The 20793-nt window shown below is 36.6% G+C and overlaps 1 protein-coding gene across 6 annotated transcripts in view; it reads right to left on the reverse strand.

Moving 5' to 3' along the window:
* Nucleotides 1–1382: 1382 nt before the first annotated feature.
* Nucleotides 1383–20793, reverse strand: part of SMAD4 (SMAD family member 4) — a 101504-nt gene continuing 82093 nt past the window's right edge. For 5 of the 6 annotated variants that reach the window (XM_032422926.1, XM_032422924.1, XM_032422928.1 and 2 more), the window contains 3 exons: nt 20004–20172; nt 9459–9597; nt 1383–7954 (listed from right to left, as the gene is read on the reverse strand). In XM_032422926.1, coding sequence (XP_032278817.1) covers nt 7743–7954; nt 9459–9597; nt 20004–20172 — 520 coding nt within the window. In that variant the 3' untranslated portion in view covers nt 1383–7742. Of the gene's footprint in view, nt 7955–8818; nt 8932–9458; nt 9598–20003; nt 20173–20793 lie in introns of all 6 variants that reach the window. The other variant, XR_004301640.1, reaches the window with a different exon arrangement.

A 20793-nucleotide genomic window follows, 5' to 3' on the forward strand; every position in this document is an offset into this window, starting at 1 on the left:
GATCATGTTTCTTAATCCAACTTGCCAATAACTGTCTTTTAATTGGTATATTTAGACCATTTACATTTAATGTAATAATTGATATGTTAAAGCTTAAGTCTGCCGTTTTATTTTCTGCTTGTTTTCTTTCCTGCCTCATTGTAAGTTACCTGAGCCTTTTTTAAATAATTCCATTTTTATTTATCTATAGTATTTCTGATTGTCTCTACACAGCTTTTTCAGTAGTTTCAAATATTCCCTCTCTATACATTTAGAATTACCTTAGGCAGTGTTATAATGTTTGCTTCAACAATCAAACATAAATTTAGAAAACTCACGATGAAAAGGAAAGCCTACTATATTTGTATTTATGCTTACCATATTTTTTCTTTTTCCCATTTTCTCTCCTTTTATTTCCTTTCTGTTTAGAGAACTTCCTTTAGCCATTCTTTTAGGGTACATCTGCTGGAGAAAATTCTCTGGTCTTCCAAACCCATTCTGTCCATCTGTCTGAGGCCAAGTGGTGACTCAACAGAACTACATCAAAATATAGAAGTGGGTGCCATCCCCAAAGTATGGCCAGAACCAAAAATAATAACTCTTAGAATAGAAAGGGTTGAGGGGAAAGGGTACTGCAATTTATCACAGTGAGATGATGGGGGTAGGAAGGGTTTGAAGGGGATTTGGAGTTTTGAGGTTACCATTTGTGGGAGTTTTGATGAGGCAGGACATGGAATAAAGCATAAAGAATTAGGGGTCAAGAGCAAAGGGCAGAGATGAATACATACAACTACCCTTTATCCTTAAGTGCTTCATAAAGAAATGTTTTTATTTCCCCAAAGAATGCCAAGGGGCTACCCCTTTCAAGTTCTAGCCTAAAATAAAATACTGTAAACTTTAGGTCAGGTGAGAACAAGTCTCTCAGCCTAATAAACATCTCTGGAACTCATGTCAGCAAGATCAGAAATACTGATTTGGTCATGCAACTTATAAGCCATTGCCATAGAGTCACCTTACGGTGTCTCATCCCCCCTACCTTGAATCCCAATTCAGAGAAGAGGGAGCTAGAAAGCTAATAGCTTTCCTTAATTCTTAGATGGGCAATGGCAGGGTCTCCAATTTTCAATGTCTGTCTCTCCTTAAGCATCTTGGTTCTCATAATCCCTTAGCATCCACCTCTTCTCCATCCACCATCTCTCCACCCTGTCTCCTTTTAGAAATGAGAAAAGAAAGGGGACTGTTCTTTCATGGTCATATCTGAAATGTTGTATGTTCCATTTCAGTGGTCACAAAGCTGTGAAGGAAACTGTTGTCCTCAAGTTTGAGAATTCTCTAAGTGATTAGGAACTCTTTCCAGATTCAAGACATCCACAAGCTTAAGAAAAAGAATGAGCACATAATGATTTAATTGGCTTTCTCTTTTAATCAAAAACATACTTTGTTACAGAGTTCTCAGGAAAGGTTCAACTATTTTTTAGCCACAGACTTCAACCAGGCAAAAGTATACAGAAAGCCACAAAGGAACTACCGGAGCTTTAGCTGACCAGTTTTCCCAAAAGCAGAAGCTAAGTGTGGCTCTTCTCTGGGTTTTGGCATAGCTACATTACTCTGATTTCAGGGGAGGAGACAGAGTTGGGAAATACCACCACCAAATCGGTCCCCAACCCCCAGTCACTTCCTCCAGACGGTTCTGCAGCCCACCAGGTTTGCATCATCTACAAGCATTCATGCTGTTCCCTTAAGTCACATGTCCAAGGCATTGGCCAGAACCCCATACTTGAAGGAAGTTTCTCGACTCCCTGTTTATAGCCTTTTAACCAATCCAAGCCCATGAGTCCTTCTATCAATGACAAGCAGCCACGGCAACAGCAGTTGGTTTCATTGCTTCCTCTCCAGCTAGCACAGAGCTGGCCTCTACCAGGACTCCCCAACCACCCCACCCTTGACCCACTCCCAAGGAAGACTCTCAAGGTCCTTGAAAAAACCACGTTCATTAATTATACTTATCCAAGAATAGGCTGGAAAAGTACTCTGAAAGAACACGCCACCCAAAAGTCTTCTAATCAAAATGGACCTAAAAAGAGCCAAGAATAAAGGGAATGATCATCCACTGGTATCGTTTTCTTCTATCGTATGAACCATTTTAACTGATGTGATTCAGAGGAATTTCCCTGTTTTGAACATAAAAGAGTTAAGAAACCAAAGACCAGAAGTAATGACCTCTAATATCATTAGGCATTTACAGTAAGTTTTCATTTTAGTCGAGAAAAAATATTACCAGCACACAGCACTTAAGAGGATGGTGTCAAACACATACCAACCCAAAAGATGGAATGCCATGACTCAAAAAAAGCCTTAAGAAACCTTTAATAGAGATGATGGGAAAATAAAATGAAGGTTTTTCCCCTCCTCTCAGGTTTTTTTTTGTTTTTTTTTTAAGTATTTATTGCAGCCCCCAAGGTGGTGCTCGGCCTTTGGTTAAATTTAAGTCTCAAGGACGTATTATGTAACTTCTTGTCCATAGGAGAATAGTAATAAAATATCAAGCCTAATCTCATTTGAATAACGTGGAAATAAGTAAAAAGCCCCCTCAAACAGCACAGCAAAAGTAAGGAAGAAATCAAAACCTGCTGCAAGGTAAGCAAGGTCACTTAAATTTCAGAGCTGGAAGAACACATCTAATCCAACTCCCTCATTTTACAGATGAGGCAACTGAGGCCCGGAGAAGGTAAATTACCTGCCCAAGGTCACACATCATATTAGTGGCAGAGTGCAAGCCAGAGCATACCTGGTGCCAGACCAGAGCCACTAGTTTCAGGTTGAACAAGAACACGGGCTCTGAGAGCTACTGAGAAAACTATCCACATCAACAGAGAGAAATGATTGTCTTCACCTCGGTCCTTCCTATGAGAGAGAGAGAGAGGAAGGAGAGAGGAAGGAAGGAAGGAAGGAAGGAAGGAAGGAAGGAAGGATGGATTGCGGTTCATTCATTCATTCAAGTCTGATGTTAAAATCCCTGAAAACATGAGCAATTACTTTAGCTATTCCTTGGGGCAGGATATCAGACCCTCAATTCTCATAAAGGCACCTATAGGTCAAAAATATCTGTAGAGGAGGAAAGCCAGAAGATAGGGCTTAAATGGGGATACCCAAACCAACAAAAATAACCTTCCCAAGTTTATTTTTTGTTGTTGTTCAGTTTTTTTGCTGGTATCCTCTAGGCAACGGTACTGCTCTGACTAATGATGCTAATTTAGTGAGTCTTGTGACCCCAGTTTTTGTATGAGCAGCATGGAGGTGGAAGCAACAAAACTTCTCAAAATCTTTGAAAGGGGGAAAATGTGAATATGACCCACTTCTCCCAACCTCAATTACCTGGAACTCAGCAAAGAATCAGGAAACATTCTAAGCAAACTGATATCAGACACCACAGCACTGAAGGCCTTTTCAATACTTTACAGGAAAGTTTCCCGGGACTTGTCCCAGTTTCTCCTTGTGTTTTAAAGGTAGTTCTAATAAGTCTAGTTACCTGGCTTTATTGCCCAAGCAGTTGGAAAAATGAATCAGAAAGGAAAGAAGAAACTCCTAAGGGGAGGTACACATGAAGTGGTCAGAAGGGGAGAATACTGGAGGGTATGTGTGTAAAAAAAAGTAAACATTCAAAACCATATGAGTCTATGACCATTTAGTTTATCAAGGCAAAACCTTAGCAGCCCCGGACATCTACAAAGACAGCTAGGGACAAAAGAAATATGCCTAGTATGTTCTTGGATATACATATTAAATAACTCCATCAAAAAAAAAATGGCTAAAATAAAAAAGGTTTACTGCTTAAATAAGGATAATGCAGAAAATTCCATTCCACAGTGACAGCAGGTAAACAAGAGAAACAGCCTAGCAGCACTGGGACAGGTACTAGGGACAAGACCGAGCCGAGGATGCTTCTATGAATGCGACCACTAACCTTATACATCCTTCCTGATGTACCTTAGCAGAAATTACCTAGTTGTCAGAAAAAAAAAAAAAAAAAAGGAAAGGCTTGCACAAAAGATTCTCATAGCCTATCTTCTATAATCTTTGCAAAGAATTTAGGCAACTATTTACAGATAGCTATCTGCAACAAGATGAGGTCTGCCTTTAGAAAGAAAAAAAAAAAAAGCATTTCCTTCTAACCCCTTCTCACAGAGTTACTGTAAAGATCAAGTGAAACAGTGTAATAAAGAGCTTTGAAAACTGAAAAGAAAGAAAGCATTTCTTCATGTTACTGTTGTCTGCTAGTCTTAGCTCAGCCCCATCTACTAAAAGTTGTTAGGTGATTTTACAGGTAATTGCTTTCATATACTCATTTACCTCAGTAACCTAAAATTCATCATCTTCCCAATCTGCTATCATTAAATAAAATGCCAGTAAAACAACTTAATGATGAAGGGAGCAAACTATAGAAAACTATCAACAAAAAGGATTCTGCCCTACTCAGAATAAACTGCTTCTTCCAAAAGGCTCTAAAAAAGATCTGAACTAATCTAATTTTGCATAATAGCTAGTAACTATTGACCAGTTACCACCAAACCAGGAATAGAAATATTTCACCTCCATAGATGCGTAAGGAGCACCACGGGAAAATGTAAAATTTCCCTTCTCCAGATGGGCATAGTCAAAAAGATAACTGCAATAAACTTTTAAAGTAAGATGTCTACCATCTGGAAGACAGAGCATTTTATTTTGCCCTCAAAATTTCTATTACAAATATCCCCCTTTACACCACACCCTTTCCCACAAAAATGAATTTTTAACTTTGAAATACAATACAGCTAATATGTCTTCAGTTTACTTGGATAATTTGAGTATGATAACCCTTAAGCTAACCACCCAGCCTGTAAACCTACAATGATTACAGGAGGAATGGGATAGGAGACCTATTTAGTGGGTAGGTTCATACAAATGAGCCGTGCTTCTAGAAAAACAAGGTTATATGGCAGTGATTTATTATCATTATCTTTGTATACCAGGGGTAGCATATTATAAAAAATGAGATAGGCTATATCCCATAAAACAACCTACTCCCTGGAAAATAAAGGCAACACCATTAAGGATTCCCTTTGATAACGCACTGAAAGGCACTGGACCAAAGTGGAATGGCCTCATACTGGATTATAAAGGTACTTGGTTCAACTCTCACTCAGCTTTCAATGAAATTCAACGTTTTGAGATATGAAATAGCTAGAGAAAATCTACCCAAAACCATATCCTCATAATAATCAGATTCTGAGAACTGCGGAAACTATCCTACCCTAAAGTAGCCATAAAATTTTAAACCTAGTGATTCTTGAGTCTTACTCATCAAAGATGACTACCTCTAAGAAATGGAAATACTGTTTAACAACTAAGCTCCTCAGAAATAACTGACATTAACATACTAGGTGTGTTCTCAAAAGCATGTGACTGAATCTAGGTACAAATATAAAGCAATTAATAACTAGAAGTACTCCTACGTACTGGTAGTAACGTTATGGCTCTTAGCAGAAAGAAACCAAGACAGGTGGCTTGGCTTCAAAGATAGACTTCTCAGCAAATATTTTCCACATACTTTCCCCAGATGATTAAACATGAAAACCTTCCTTAAAGGAGAAAAGGAGGCAATGGATGATATCATAGCATGCTAATGATCCTAATCAAATAATCTGAATTTTTTAAATCTCTCCCTTCACTCCTATTCTTCATTCGCAGTAAAATAGATCTAAAGTCAGCAATTTCTAGAGAATGAAGATTTTTTTTTAAAAAATCTGCCAATAAAACTTAAATCACCAAACATTTATAGATTAAAATTAGGTCTTTAACAAAAGTATCTGTAAGTACTCAAGAGTTCAAATGAGCCAGTAGAGAAATTATTTTAAAACAAAAGACATGTAGCTCAGATCAAGATCTATGTTTACATCACAGCAATAAGCAAACTCAGTGGTTTCCAGAATGGTCTTACGAAGAAGACGTTCTGAGCAAGGACAAAGACGACTTACCCATTTAAGTCAATAGAAGGATGACTATTATAGTGTTTCTCAAATCTCAAACTTGTAACACACCTTAAAGAATCTTATTACACTTACGAAGGCCCTCCAAGCAAAAAGTAAAAGGATCTGAAAGATAACCCTTGGTTTTATTTCACACTATTTATCCTGTAGGCAACCTATTTATCTTGTAGACAATCAGGCCTATTCTGCTACAGTAAAATAAAAGCTGAAAAAAAAGCAAAAAACAATAACAACAACAACAAAAATCAACTCTACACTGGATACATAATGTCCACGGGGAAGTCCTGGCAGAGTGTGAGGGAAACCAAAGCTGCCGGATAGTACGGGCTGCTGCCTGTCATTTAGAAGGTGTCTTGCTTCTGAGGTTGAACTCAAAAGTGCAAAAGAAAACAAAACTTTTTTAAAAATCAAACCTAGAATTCAACTTTGTATGTTGAGATTCGGTTTTATTTATGCTACTAGCTAAGTAAAAAGCATACATATTGTGTCTGTGGTACAGTCAATACATTTGCAACTTTTCTACGTAAATTCTCTATACAAAGTCACTGCCAACTGATATGATCATTGATGGCAAAGGGCTTAGAATAACCAAAAGGTATAAAAAAGTTTGCAGTCTTGCCCCAAGATACAAAAACTGAATTTTAAACAATGTCATAACATACATGATTTAAACAGTATACGAAAAAAAAGTCACACATCAAATCAAGTACAAAAATACCCAAACTACCTATTATGAACTGTAATGTTTCCATTATTCTGCACAGTATTTAACATAGAATTTAGCAGTTTCCAAAATACTCACTTAGTTTAAGCATTGCCACCTTTGTAGAACAGTGAGATACTAAGTGGAGTGACACTGCTTTTAGTGTTTTTAAAAATACAAAACCTTTCCTTATGAATTCATGAAGGAAAGAAATTCCTCTTCTAGGCTTCTTAGTGACCAACCTTGTGCCTAGAAATATAGAATACATCTACTGTATAACAGGGCAAAAGAATATTTCTTGATAGTTATCCAACAGGGATAACAAATGTAATTTTAAATGGTATTTCTTTGTGGGGTAATCGTAAGGAATTCTCAATATACACACAGATTAGTGTTTTGCCTTGGCAAAAATAAAATTGAAGTTGCAAGACCATCTGAATTGAAATCATCTTCACTAGTTTAACTTGCAAAAAAATATTTTGGATAAAAGGTTATAATACATTAACTATCTTATTTTTTAAACACAGAGTGAAGGTGCTCTTGGTAAAATTAACTCACCCACATGGCACAATATTTGGAGTAAAGTATGTTCAACAATAACAACTCGCACACAAAATAACATAGGTGAATTAACTTTGAGAACTTCTCTCCTTTAAAATCAGCAATATTGAATTTATTCTGTAGAATAACACATGTATCAATGTTCTGCATATAAAAGTCTCTAAGACATTTTAAAGGGCTAAATTTTCCAGCACTGGAATGATTCCTTCATACATAACTGGTGAGGATTTAATAAGAATGTGTTTTTCCTGATCTTCAAGCTCTGAGCCATGCCTGAAAAGTTCTAAGTAGGAAAAAAAAAATTGTTTTAATCCAGTTTCTGTCTGCTAGGAGCAAGGCAGCAAACACACTTTTCAACCCTTTATGAAAAGATAAAGCAGAACAAAAGTGAAATATATCTTCAGATTATAAACAGGATTGTATTTCATAGTCCACCATCCTGACAATGTTAAGGGCCCCGACAGTGAAAGACCTCAGTCTAAAGGCTGTGGGTCAGCAATAGGCATGGTGTGAAGCACTTCATCTAAGAGCTGGAGGGCCCGGTGTAAGTGAATCTCAATCCAGCAAGGCGTTTCTTTGATGCTCTGTCTCGGGTAATCCGGTCCCCAGCCTTTCACGAAACTCATCCTGAGTATGCACAAGCGACGGAGGTCATCAACGCCAATGCCGGCAGCCGCTGACAAACCTAACAGAGAGGATTTGGAAGACGTCAGAGGGACAGGCTGGTATCTTCCAACCTCCCTACACCTTATTAACAAAGTGACCAGCTGTATTTACTTCATGCTCCCCAGCATATAACTTCTCTGTCAAAGTGCCAAGAAGTACGTGTAGATCTACACTTTCGGACCGAAAACTTTTGGTTAAGACAATTCACATTCCACGTGAGTCTTCTAGCTATCAGCAATTATAAAGTAAGTTACCACAATCCATCAACACCCCACCTATGTTTCTCTTTAGAAGGAGAGGTGAAGGGTAAAAAAAAACAACTTGTTTTTAAGAGGTAGCACATGTCCACAGGTCGGTTCTAAGAACCTTACTGTCTGTCTGAACAGCCTCGTTCAAAGTGAGACCTGACTAACAGTGAGACAGTTCATAGTCCTGGTTCCACTAAGAATTCTTGGATGACCCAAAGGATGTCTGTCTCTCAATTTCACAATGTCACAGAGACACCGTGCAATTACTCAATGGGGGCAGTAGTTAAGAATGAGAAATTTAATAACAGTTCTGGATTCTTTAGTAAAAACATGTTTATAACATCAAAACTAGCGAATTAATGGTTTAGATGCTCAAATTTTTTTAAAAAGTCAAATTCTCTAAATTAAAAAGTCAAATTCTCTAGATGAATATGTCTTATCTACCTCTACACTGTAAACTCCTGAACATAAGTCACAAAGGAGATTCTGCAGCTAATTTTCCAGTCAGAACATACAGTCATCTAGTCAATCTCCACTCATCAATATCACAGTGAATCTAGTGGGAGGAGTCTGCATGTGCTGTAGAGAAACCTGCAGGGCCACTGCAGTTTTCTTAGCCAGTGTGATTTGCTTACCACACTGAAGAGGTTAAGAACAGGGGTTGAATGAATCACTAGTTATGCCTTCAGACGTGGAAGATGGGTGCCACGTGTTTCCATCATAAAAGTCTATAGTCAGGAGTTTAACTCTGCAGTAAAAAATTCCCCATCAGTGTGAAACCTGGCACACAGTTCAATTTTACCCTAAAATTAAAAAAAAGTCTACAAGTTATCAAAATACCACCCTCACTTAGTTTTCTCTCCATGCTTAGCATACTTAAGAAAAACTTGGAGAGGTACCTAATTCTGAAATTGAAATATGCTTTCCTTCTAGAATAAAGCCAAGCACGTCAGTGATTACAACCCACCCTTGCTGGTGAGGCAAGAATTAAAAGCATCAACAAAAAAAACAGGAGATTGATCAATATAATCTAACAATAACCCCCTTTCTCCTTTATCCCATATTCCCTTTTTGATACAAAAAGAATGAAAACAGGGTCCTAGACAAAGGGCAACTATTACAGAACAGTTTTTTAAAGTTCAAAAATGTTATTAGCCCAGTAAAAAAAAAAAAGTTTAGTTTTCTATTATTGCTTAAAGTAACTCATCAACTGAGTGAATCAAGATAAAATGCCAACTATTACACTTTACAACAAAAAGCCAAAAGCATACTTACTGATAGCTGGAGCTATTCCACCTACTGATCCGGGGCCGGGGATGTTTCCAGCCACGGCCGCTGCCTGAGCGGCGGCGGCAGCCTGCGCCGTGGCCGCCTGCTGCTGCATCTGACGGTGACACTGACGCAAGTCAAAGACCTTGAAACAAACAGTGGAAGTTCAAGGCTAGGAGTCCATCAGAAACGATGCCCCCACACATCAAAAACCAATGCACATTTAAAACTCATAGCTCCATGCAGCTCTACGAAAATTATTAATTTAAAAATCTAAGTTTTTATGTAGATTCTAACTAGTGTTTAGAGAAGGGGACTGGAGCTCAGCAGGAGGCACATTTCACTATCAGGAGAGTTCTGGGTGCCACACGCCTCTACTGCCTTTATCTAGTTCAGTGTGGTCATTGTCCCCGTGAAAAACCCCCACCCTTTCATAACCGAATTGCTGAGAGTGCTCTTTAGGCTGAATTGATGGTCTTGGTCACATGCCAACTTCTTTATCATTCTAGCTATTTGGAGGACTGTAATAAATGGCACTGTCACTATTTAAGAAAGCATCTATATTTTTTAGAGATGTATACTTTAGTACATAGGAGCAAAATAACATGATTATCTAGGACTTGTTTTAAAATACTTAAAGAGGAGCGCCTGGGTGGCTCAGTCGGTTAAATGTCCAACTCTTGGTTTCTGCTCAGGTCATGATCTCAGGGTCCTGAGATCAAGCCCTGCGTTGGGCTCCGTGCTCAGCGTGGAGTCTGCCTGTCCCTCTCCCTCTGCTCCTCCCCAGACCCACACCCTGGCTCTCTCTCCAATCTCTCTCATAAATAAGTAAAAAAAAATTTTTTTAAATACTTAAGAAATAAAGAAAAAAGGACAGATCAAACAAATATAAAATCTTAACAACCATTGAATCTCAGTGATGGGTGTACAGGATTTCATTAAACTAGTTTCTCTACTTTTCTGTATGTTGAAAAATGCTCATAATTTAACAAAGTTTAGCTTTGGATCATATCACTAATATCTACTAATTACATGGGCTAAGTTTCTTAACCTCTCTGGAGCCTCAATTTTCTTATCTATAAAATGGGAATGCTAAGCATACATGCTTTTTCACAGAGTTGTGGCAAACTTAGCATAATATACAGTAAGCTGTCAATAAATGTTAACCTAATATTTTGGTTTTGGCCTCCCCTGAACCATTTACCTTTCAGGACAAGTTAAGACAGTTTGTAAGTAATTTCAGGGTTGTTTACCAGCCACACCAAGGGCTGGTATACTGAGGAAGGGATTGCAACTTTTATCCTTATCCTCATGAAAGTACTGACATGCTCTTTAAGTAAGCAACAAGTTATGAATGATAAATCATATCTTTTTTCTAGGAAAAAAACAACTTCCTAAAATAATGTATTTGCTTATATTTGCTTTTTTAAATAGCACTGAAAGGGGTTTCTGGGTGGCATAGTCAGTTAAGTGTCTAACTCTTGCTTTCGGCTTAGGTTGTGATCTTGGGGTCGTGAGATGGAGCCCCGTGTCAGGCTCCGTGCTCACTGGGGAGTCTGCCTGAAATTCTCTCTCCCTCTGCCTCTCACACTCATGCTCTCTCTCTCTCTGTGTCTCAAATAAATAAATAAATAAATAAATATTTTTTAAAAAGCACTTTGAAAGACTAACAAGCAGAGTGGTCATCTACAGAAGCCGTAGGAAAGGAAACAAGGTCAGAGTAGAAACAGGCTACTCAATATAAACTTCTTATATTAACTTCTGAACCATGTGACTATATTCCTTATTCAGAGAGTACATTAAATTTTTAAAAATCCTCTTAGTATGCACAAAACCCAGTATGAGCAAGCGTAATTATCCTTGACCAAAAAAAAAAAAAAGAAAAAAAAAATCAAAGAATGCATAACATACTTTATCAGATAAACAAGATTTGGAACCCAAACCACTAATTTTCAGATGCCTTAAAAAAGAAATTCTGATTGTCTTTAATCATGATATTTGGTATTAAGAAGTAAGAACACAGAACTATCCTAAGTTGCAAATTATATTCCTATTTACTTATTTCTCTATTCAACGCTGATCTTCTAGCATCAATGAAGGACAAAACTTAGACTATTTCATTCTCTGAAGAGGAATGAATTTGTCAAAAATATAGGTATTACCCAGCCAAATTATAGTTCTAAAAGACTGCAGGATAGAAAGCATGAGAGTCAGGTCTGAAAATCAGAAATCTCACAATGCCCAGCACAGGAACCATTATTTTTTCAAGATTTCCCAGGAGTCTATTAGATTCTGAACTTTTCCGCTGGGCTATGACCTTTCAGAAGGCATTACCCAGCATAGCACAAAGCAGGAACTCAAATATTTGAAAAGCCAAACAGTTCTACAACCACTTTTTTTTAAAAGAAGGAATTAATAAACTTTCTATTTTAGAGCAGTTTTAGGTTCATGCTAAAACTGAGCAGAAAGTAAAGAGAGTTCTCTGTCCCCACTCAAGAACAACATCCCCTGGCACAGTGATACATTTGTTCTAATCGATGAACCCACACAGATGTATCATCACCCAAGGTCATAGTTCACATTAGGTTTTACTCTTGATTTTATATATATATCCAACACTGTAGTACCATAAAGAGTAGTGTCAATGCCCTAAAAATCCTCTGTGCTCTGCTTATTTATCCTTCCCTCCTTGCTTATCCCTGGAAACCACTGATATTATTGTCTTCATAGTTTTGCCTTTCCCAGAATGTCATGTAGTTGAAATCATACAGTATGTAGTCTTTCCAGATTGGCTTCTTTCACTTAGTGATATGCATATAAGTGTCTTGTATGTCTTTTCATGGTTTGGTAGCTCATCTTCTTGGTGCTGAACAATATTCCATCATGTGGATGTCCCATAGTTTATTTACCCATTCACCTACCGAAGAACATCCTGGTTGTTTACAAGTTTTGGTAATTATTGGCGATTAAAGCTGCTATAAACATCCCTGTGCAGGTTTCTGTGTGGACGTAAGTTTTTCAATTTATTTGGGTAAATACCAAGGAGTGTGATTGTTGGATGATATGGTAAGAGTATGTTTAACTATGTAAGAACTACCAACTGTCTTCCAAAATGGCTGTACCATTATGCATTCCCACCAACAATAAATGCAACTTCCTGTTGCTCCACACCTTGCCAGCATTTGGGCTGTCAGTGTTAGATTGGCCATTCTACTTGGTATATAATGGTATGTCATTGTTTTAATTTGCAATTCTCTAACAACATATGATGTCCAACATCTTTTCATATGCTTACATGCTATCTGTATTATCTTCTTCAGTGAGGTATCTCTTCAGGTCTTTTGCATTTTTTAAATCAGACTGTCCTCTTATTGCTGAATTTTAAAAGTTTCCTATATTTTAGACAAGAATCCTTTATCAGATATGTCTTTTGCAAATATTTTCTCCCAGTCTGTGACTTACGTTGTTTTCTTGACAGCCTCTCACAGTTTTTAATTTTAATGAAGTGCAGCCTATCAACTGTTTCTCATGGATTGTACCCTTGGTATCATACCTAAAGTCACTGCCCCACCCAAGGTCGTCTAGGTTTTCTCCAATGTTCTCTTCTAGGAGTTTTGTAGTTTTGTGTTTTACATTTAAGTCTTTACAACCACTTAAAAAAAATTGTTTTAAGCATCACTAACCAACTATGGTACCTATATAATCTTACTACCTGGAAACAGGGAATATAACTTACTTATAAACTCCAAGGTTTCAAATATGTTCTCAACATACTCCCACTCCCCACCATGAATCATTAAAAATAACCAATAGATCTTCACACATAGATTCCTTACAATATGTTGTAAACAATCACAATTATGAATGTCCTAGCCTAAATCTAGGCTAACGCCAGCCACACATTATTACAGGTAGCCACAAAAATGAAATTTTAAAATATTATGACTTTTATCTGCAGACGTAGAAATGATTCATTAAGCACCTCAGCAAATCCTTCCACAGTGGATTATTTATGTAATTAAAGCACTCAAACCAGAAAATTTATAATTACTGGCTATACTGCTAAGTAAAACCTGGGTCGCCTCTCTACTCTATACTATATCTGATCCATTAAACCATAATAGATTTTATCTGTTATACTGGATGGCAAAATGAAGGCTATCATTGAAATGCAATCATCTTCCTTTCAGAATCTGACTGAGTTGTTAGTAAAGACAAAGGAACCAAAGGTTTAAATGTCCTTTTGGGCTCAGATCAAAAAGTTAATATTTACTGATTGATTGACTGATTGTTAAAGATTTTATTTATTTGGGGGGGGGCAGAAGGAGAGGGACAAGTAGATTCTGCACTGAGCACAAAGCCCAACGTGGGGCTCGATCCCAGGACTCTGGGATCATGACCTGAGCCGAAGGCAGACACTTAACTGACTAAGCCACCCAGGCACTTCCCAAAGGTATTTCTGATCACTACTCTTGACTTAATCAATCACTTTGCTTAAGCATGTTTCCTATGGTTACTCTCATATAAGTTTATTACAAACCTATTACTTAACACAGGTGAGTCTTATAAAAGCTCAATGTGAACATCTTCAGGATACTGTCTTTCAACCAGGAGTCAAAATTTTGGCATTTTTCATATATAAGGCTTAATTACAATACTCTCAGTTTAAATCAACACCAAGAACTAGTAACCCAGAAAGAGAAACAGATAACTGTGTTGGTATATTGGGCATCTGAACATAAGACTGCATTAAGAATTTGCTAAGTTACTGGACCTGGAGATAAGAATCACAATCACAATATATGGTAATTGAGAATCAATTTAAGCTGGGATTATAATAACCTTCAACCTGGCCTACCTGTAGTTTAGAAGCATCCCCTAACATATATGTGTTCAAAAACAAACCTGACTCAACAGCATCAGAGATATGCAAATCAAAAACCAGCACAATGATCGCTTCTCGGCCTTTTGGCTAAGATCAAGTGTAAAAACCAGCACAATGAGGTAACACCTCACACCCACTAGGATGGCTAACATCAAAAAGACAGATAAATAACAAGTGTTGATGAGACTGTAGAGAAACTAAAACCTTCCCACACTGCTGATCAGAATGTAAAATGGTTAAGCCACTTTGGAAAAGTTTGGCAGTCCCTCAAAATGCTACAGAGTTACCTTATAATCTAGCAATTCCACTCCTAGGTATATCCAAGAGAAATGAAGACATATATTCACATAAAACTTGTACACACTAATGTTCACAGTAGTATTATTCATAGGATAGCCAAAAAGGGGAAACTCTTATCTATCAACTGATGAATGGATAACAAACAAGATGTGGTATATGGAATATTATTCAGCCATAAAAAAGAATGAAGTACAGATATACACTATGTGGATGAAGCTTGAAAACATTATGCCTAGTGAAAGAAGTCACATAAGACCACACTATATGAATTCATTTATACAAAATCTGCATAGGCAAATCTGTAGAGAGAAAAAGTAGATGAGTGGTCGTCTAGTGCTGAGGGAAATGGGGGGGGGGGGGTTGAGGAATGACAGCTAAAGTGTACACGGTTCCTTTCTAGAGTGATAAAATGCTTGAAAACTGATCATGATGATGGTTGCATAACTGTGAATATATTTTTAAAAATCACTGAATTATACAGTTTAAATGAGTGAATTACGTGGTATATGAATTATATCTCTGTCTCAATGAAGCTGTTAAAACCCTGACTGCCCAGTAGTAAGCACCACAAAACAAAACAGATCTTACTTTTGAAAGCAAAACAGTAAGGCCATTTAGAATTCAAACATTTGCTTCATGTAAAGCTTGTAAAATGCCATTTCATTACATCAGATTTTCATGAATGTCAGAGGACTACGATGTCATGAAAGATGAAGGGAAAAAAATCAACATCTTAGAAGAAAAAACCCCCCACAATTTAGTTCTAGCTTCTTGGTTTATAAAATAAAAGAATGTGTCTCCAAACCTTGGTTTTCTTTTTAATTAAAAGGAGAAAAATGTGCTTGTGTGTGCATGTTTATTAGGGGGCTAGGGGGAGGTGTATTCCCAATGTGTGGGCACTCCTTTCAGAGGTTCGTGTTATCTGAATATAATTCACCCCAGTAATATTATCTCTGGTGGGAATATGACAATTTAAACAGCACTATACAAATCCTTTAGTTACTACTGCCTAAAAAATTCACAAATGAAGAAAATGCCAATGGTTAAGACTTAGCGTATACTTGCATCTCTTTTTTTCTGGCTAGTAAGATTCTTCTGAACAACAATAATATGCTTGGTAAACAGAAGTAATTCTTTTTAAACCTTAAACAGTTATTATGACAAAAATGGGGTGTTGTTTTTTACTCCACTAAAATGTCCCAGGGTGCCTGGGTGGCTCAGTTGGTTAAGCAACTGCCTTCGGCTCAGGTCATGATCCTGGAGTCCCTGGATCGAGTCCCACATCGGGCTCCCTGCTCGGCAGGGAGTCTGCTTCTCCCTCTGACCCTCCCCCCTCCCATGTGCTCTCTCTCTCATTCTCTCTCTCTCAAATAAATAAATAAAATCTTTAAAAAGTAAAAATTAAAAAAATAATTTAAAAAAATAAAAATAAAAAATAAAATAAATAAATAAAATGTCCCAAAAGATAGGGCTATGCGCCCGGGTGGCTCAGATGGTTAAGCATCTGCCTTCGGCTCAGGTCATGATCCCAGGGTCCTGGGATCGAGGTCCCACATTGGGCTCCCCGCTGAGCAGGGAGCCCGCTTCTCCCTCTGCCTCTCTCTCTCTCTCTGTCTCTTATGAATAAATAAATAAAATCTTTTAAAAAAAAAAGTGTAAAAAAAATAAAAATTAAAAAAAATGTCCCAAAAGGTAATTATTGTTCATGGCTAAAGCCTGAGATTACCATAAAAATCTATCCATGACAGTGTTTTATCAAGTGATGATATGTCTCATACCTCAGGGGCTTCTTAATAGCCATTAGTACCAAAATAGAGATGTTACATTTATTTGAAAATCCTAAAAATTACTTTAATTATACAAGATACCACATTTTTTTTTAAAGATTTTATTTATTTATTCGACAGAGAGAGACACAGCGAGAGAGGGAACACAAGCAGGGGGAGAGGGAGAGGGAGAAGCAGGCTTCCTGCTGAGCAGGGAGCTCAATGTGGGGCTCGATCCCAGGACCCTGGGATCATGACCTGAGCCGAAGGCAGACACTTAATGACTGAGCCACCCAGGCGCCCCAAGATTCCACATTTTTTAAGCTCAAACGTTTTAAATATGACCCTACATTGAATAAATTCATAACTCCCATCTGACACATAGTATATATAATCAACACTGTAGTTCTTTATCCATTCACTGCAAATTACACAAGTAATCCAGAGATTTCCAAGTCAAGATGGATGAGTAGGTATATATGAACAGCTTCTCTCTCTGCTATGAGCACAAAGGATAGAAGAACTATTACAAGTATATATCCTTGAAGCCAACAGTAAATAAAATTCACATGGAAATACAAAGAACAGTCAATAGCCAAAACAATGCTGAGGAAGGACCAAGTTGGAAAACTCACACTTACCAATTTCAAACCTTACCACAAAGCTTTAGTAACCTAGTCAGAGTAGTACTGTCATAAGGAGTCATTCAGATCAATGAAACAGAATTGATAGCACAGAAGTAAAAATAACGTTTACATTCAAGGTCAACTGAATTTCAACAAAGGTGTCAAGATAATTCATAAGGGAAAGAACAGTTTTCAACAAATGGTTGCCAGGACAACTGGATATTCTCATTCAAAAGAACAAAGCTGGATCCCTTCCTTATACCATACACACAAATTAACTCAAAATGGAGCACAGACCTAAATTAAAGAACTAAAACTATAAAATGCTTAAAAGAAAACATCTGAGTAAATCTTCATGACCTTGGATTAGGCAATGGTTTCTTAGATAAGACACCAAAAGCAAAAGCAACCAAAGAATAGATAAGTTGGACTACATCAAAATTAAAAATTTTTGTGCAAATCGTATCATCAAGAAAGTGAAATGAAGGACAAGCCAAAGAATGGAAGAAAATATGCACAAATCATGTATCTGATAAGGGACTGATACCCAAAATATATAAAGAACTCTTACAACTCAATAATAAAATGACAAAGAACCCAATTTAAAAATGGGCAAAAGATCTGAATAGATATTTCTCCAGAAAAGATATACAAATGGCCAATAAACACATGAAAAGATGTTCAGTATTATTAGCCATTAGGGCAAATTAAAACCACAATGAGATGCCGCTTCACATCCACTAAGATGGCTAAAATAAAAAAGATAACAACAAGTGTTGATGAGAGTACAGAGAAACTGAAACTCTCATATATACATTGCTGGTGGAAATGTAAGATGGCATATAGCCACTTGGGAAAACAGTCTTGGCAGTCCACCAAAATGTTCAACACAGAATCAACCTTACGATCCAGCAAATCCACTCCTACGTATATATCCAAGAAAAGGAAAACATCTACCTAAAATCCTGTACATGAATGTTCAGAGCAGCATTATTCATAAGAGCCAAAAAGTAGAAATAATCCATGTGTCCATCTACTGATGATGGATAAACAAAATCTATAGTGGAGAGCAGGAACTAAAGACAGGAGGTACTTGGGGTACCAAGACCAAAAAAAAGGTGTAGAGGTTAGTAATTCGACTACTTATTGCAATATGGAAAGAGACAATAGCCAGGCTCTCTGAGGGCTACAACTGGGTACCTGCCCATGAATTAAGTGCTGGTAAAATACTTTAACAGCTAATTTGGAAATGCACCTAGGAATAAAATTCTTTCTTGCCCATGGCAGAGATAAGCATCAGAAACCTATTAATAGGAATTAGGCCCTGAGCATACCTGGGGATTGGAACTCAATTTCCTCATGGGACAAAATTCCTCTACCTCCTAAATATAAGAATTGGTTCTGAGATGTGGATCCCAGGGTGCCAGACTAAGGCAAAACTGCCCTATAGGGAGAAGCAATAACAGGGAGGAAGAAAATAAAAAACAAAATGAATTAATTCTCTCAAGACAAATTTGCCAACCAACATAAAATAGATTGTAAAGCATATAAGGAAATCTAACACCACTTAAAAATAACAATAAAGCACAAATAACTAAAATTTCTTGTGGAAAAACTGGAAAATGCAAATGAAGAAAATTCCACCTCCCAGAGACAATTCCTGGTAAGACACTGTGTACACAATTCTAGACTTGTAGGTGTATATAAAAAATGAATACAAATATCCTTGATATTATTTCTTTTATAAAAATAAGATCACATTCTACATACTGTTTAATAATCAACATTTCCACATCATAAATATCCTATCAATAAACGTATTTTAGTATTTTATTGTTCTATTCTATTCCACTGTTCTAACACATCAACACTATAAAGATTCTCTATTGTCAAGACTTTCAACAGGGAATTACTGTTAATTTTGTTAGGTGTAATAACTAGCATTGTGATTATGTCTTTTAGAAATATTCACCAATTAGCGATTCACATTTGAGTATTTTATGAATGAACTAATATAATATTTGGAGTTGGCTTTAAATTACTGGAGAAAAAAGTACAGTGATAAACACAATAAAGATTGATAAAATGCTGATGAATGTTAAAGCTGGATGGTGAGTACATGAGGATTTGTTATTTTCTCTATACTTGAAAAAATTGAAAGTTTCGTATTAAAATAAGATCCCTATATCCTTTAACTGAACTGCAGTAACTGAAAATGAGATACTAAGTTTGTTGTTGTGAGGCCATCAAGCAATTCCATTTCTGTATATGCTATTTGACTGTATTATTTGTACGCTAAGCAGTTTCCTGGGAATAAGTGATGAGTTACAGTTAATTCCACTAACTTACAATGGCCAACAATGAAGATGCTTAGGATGACTGTAAAAAACCTGAAATTAAAAATATATTTAGGCTTTCTAATTCCAACTATCTTTCTTTCAAAAGCAGTGTATGTTATAAACTAAAATTGATATGGGTTGAATAAATGATAAACACCTCAGGCTTAATATGCAAAATGATAATAAATAAAACTCATTTAATGTACAAAATAACTTTTAAAAACCTGGTATTGAAGGATTTTTCATTTCTCAGGTTCTTAATTTGAAAAGCTATTAATTTTAGAATTCCCCTCCATACAATCCTGAAGACTGGCTAAGATAAATTTCTAGAGTCTGATTTTTACCAAGGAATACAAATTTCGAGATTTCACTCAATATTTTTAAGAGCCTGTGTATTACTCTAAAACATTTAACAAATTTATTAATAAAACAATAGGGCATGAATGCAACCATAAAACTAGATATAGCCAATCATGTCAATAAATGCCCCAAGAAATGTGTTTTATACACAAACATAATTTCTGATTATTTAACACATAAAAAAGACATTTTTCTTCTCCTCCCACCTCCATCTCAATTCTTTAAACAAACAGAGCTTTCTAAGTCTAAAATGTTTGAGTAAAAGTGCAACTAACCTTTATGTATGCACTTGGGTAGATCTTATGAACAGCATCTCCAGGTGCACGCCCAGCTTCTCTGTCTAAGTAGTAACTCTGCACAAAGACTGCATGGTCACTAAGGCACCTGACCCAAACATCACCTTCACCTTTACATTCCAACTGCACACCTTTGCCTATGTGCAACCTTAGAAAGAAAAAGGGAATTACATTTTATTTTGATAAGTATTTAAAGATAAATTTTAGTTCAGATTATACAGCATACCAAATACTAAAATTTTAAAAAAATAAAAGATGTTATATAACACCATTACTGAAAGATACCCACTGTTAACATTTTTGTATATTTCCTTTTTTAATATCTCATTCATATATAATTATGAGCATATATATAATACTTACTATGTGCCAAATATTTAATATAAATTCTCACTTAACCTTCACAATTCAGTAAGGTAAATATGATTATTCCCATTTTATAAATGAAACTAAGGCATATAAAAGCTTATAGCTACACTGTCCAAATCAACAGCTACTAGGTACATGTGCCCATTTAAATTCAAAATTCAGTTAATCACATGAGTTGTATTTTAAGTGCTCAACAGCCATACTTTAATGAAGGTAGTGGCTATTGCAGTGAACAGCACAGATATAAACTATTTCCTTTATCACAGAAAATTCTATCAGACAGCACTGGCTTAGAGAGTAAGGAATTTGCCAAAGTCACATAGCTAGTGATAGAGCTATAAGCACACACACTTCCTTGAAGATCTGAGATCATATGGTACCTAAAACTATGAATATTTTC

Source organism: Phoca vitulina, unplaced genomic scaffold, assembly GCF_004348235.1.
Source record: "Phoca vitulina isolate PV1807 unplaced genomic scaffold, GSC_HSeal_1.0 scaffold27, whole genome shotgun sequence".
Classification (NCBI taxonomy): domain Eukaryota; kingdom Metazoa; phylum Chordata; class Mammalia; order Carnivora; family Phocidae; genus Phoca; species Phoca vitulina.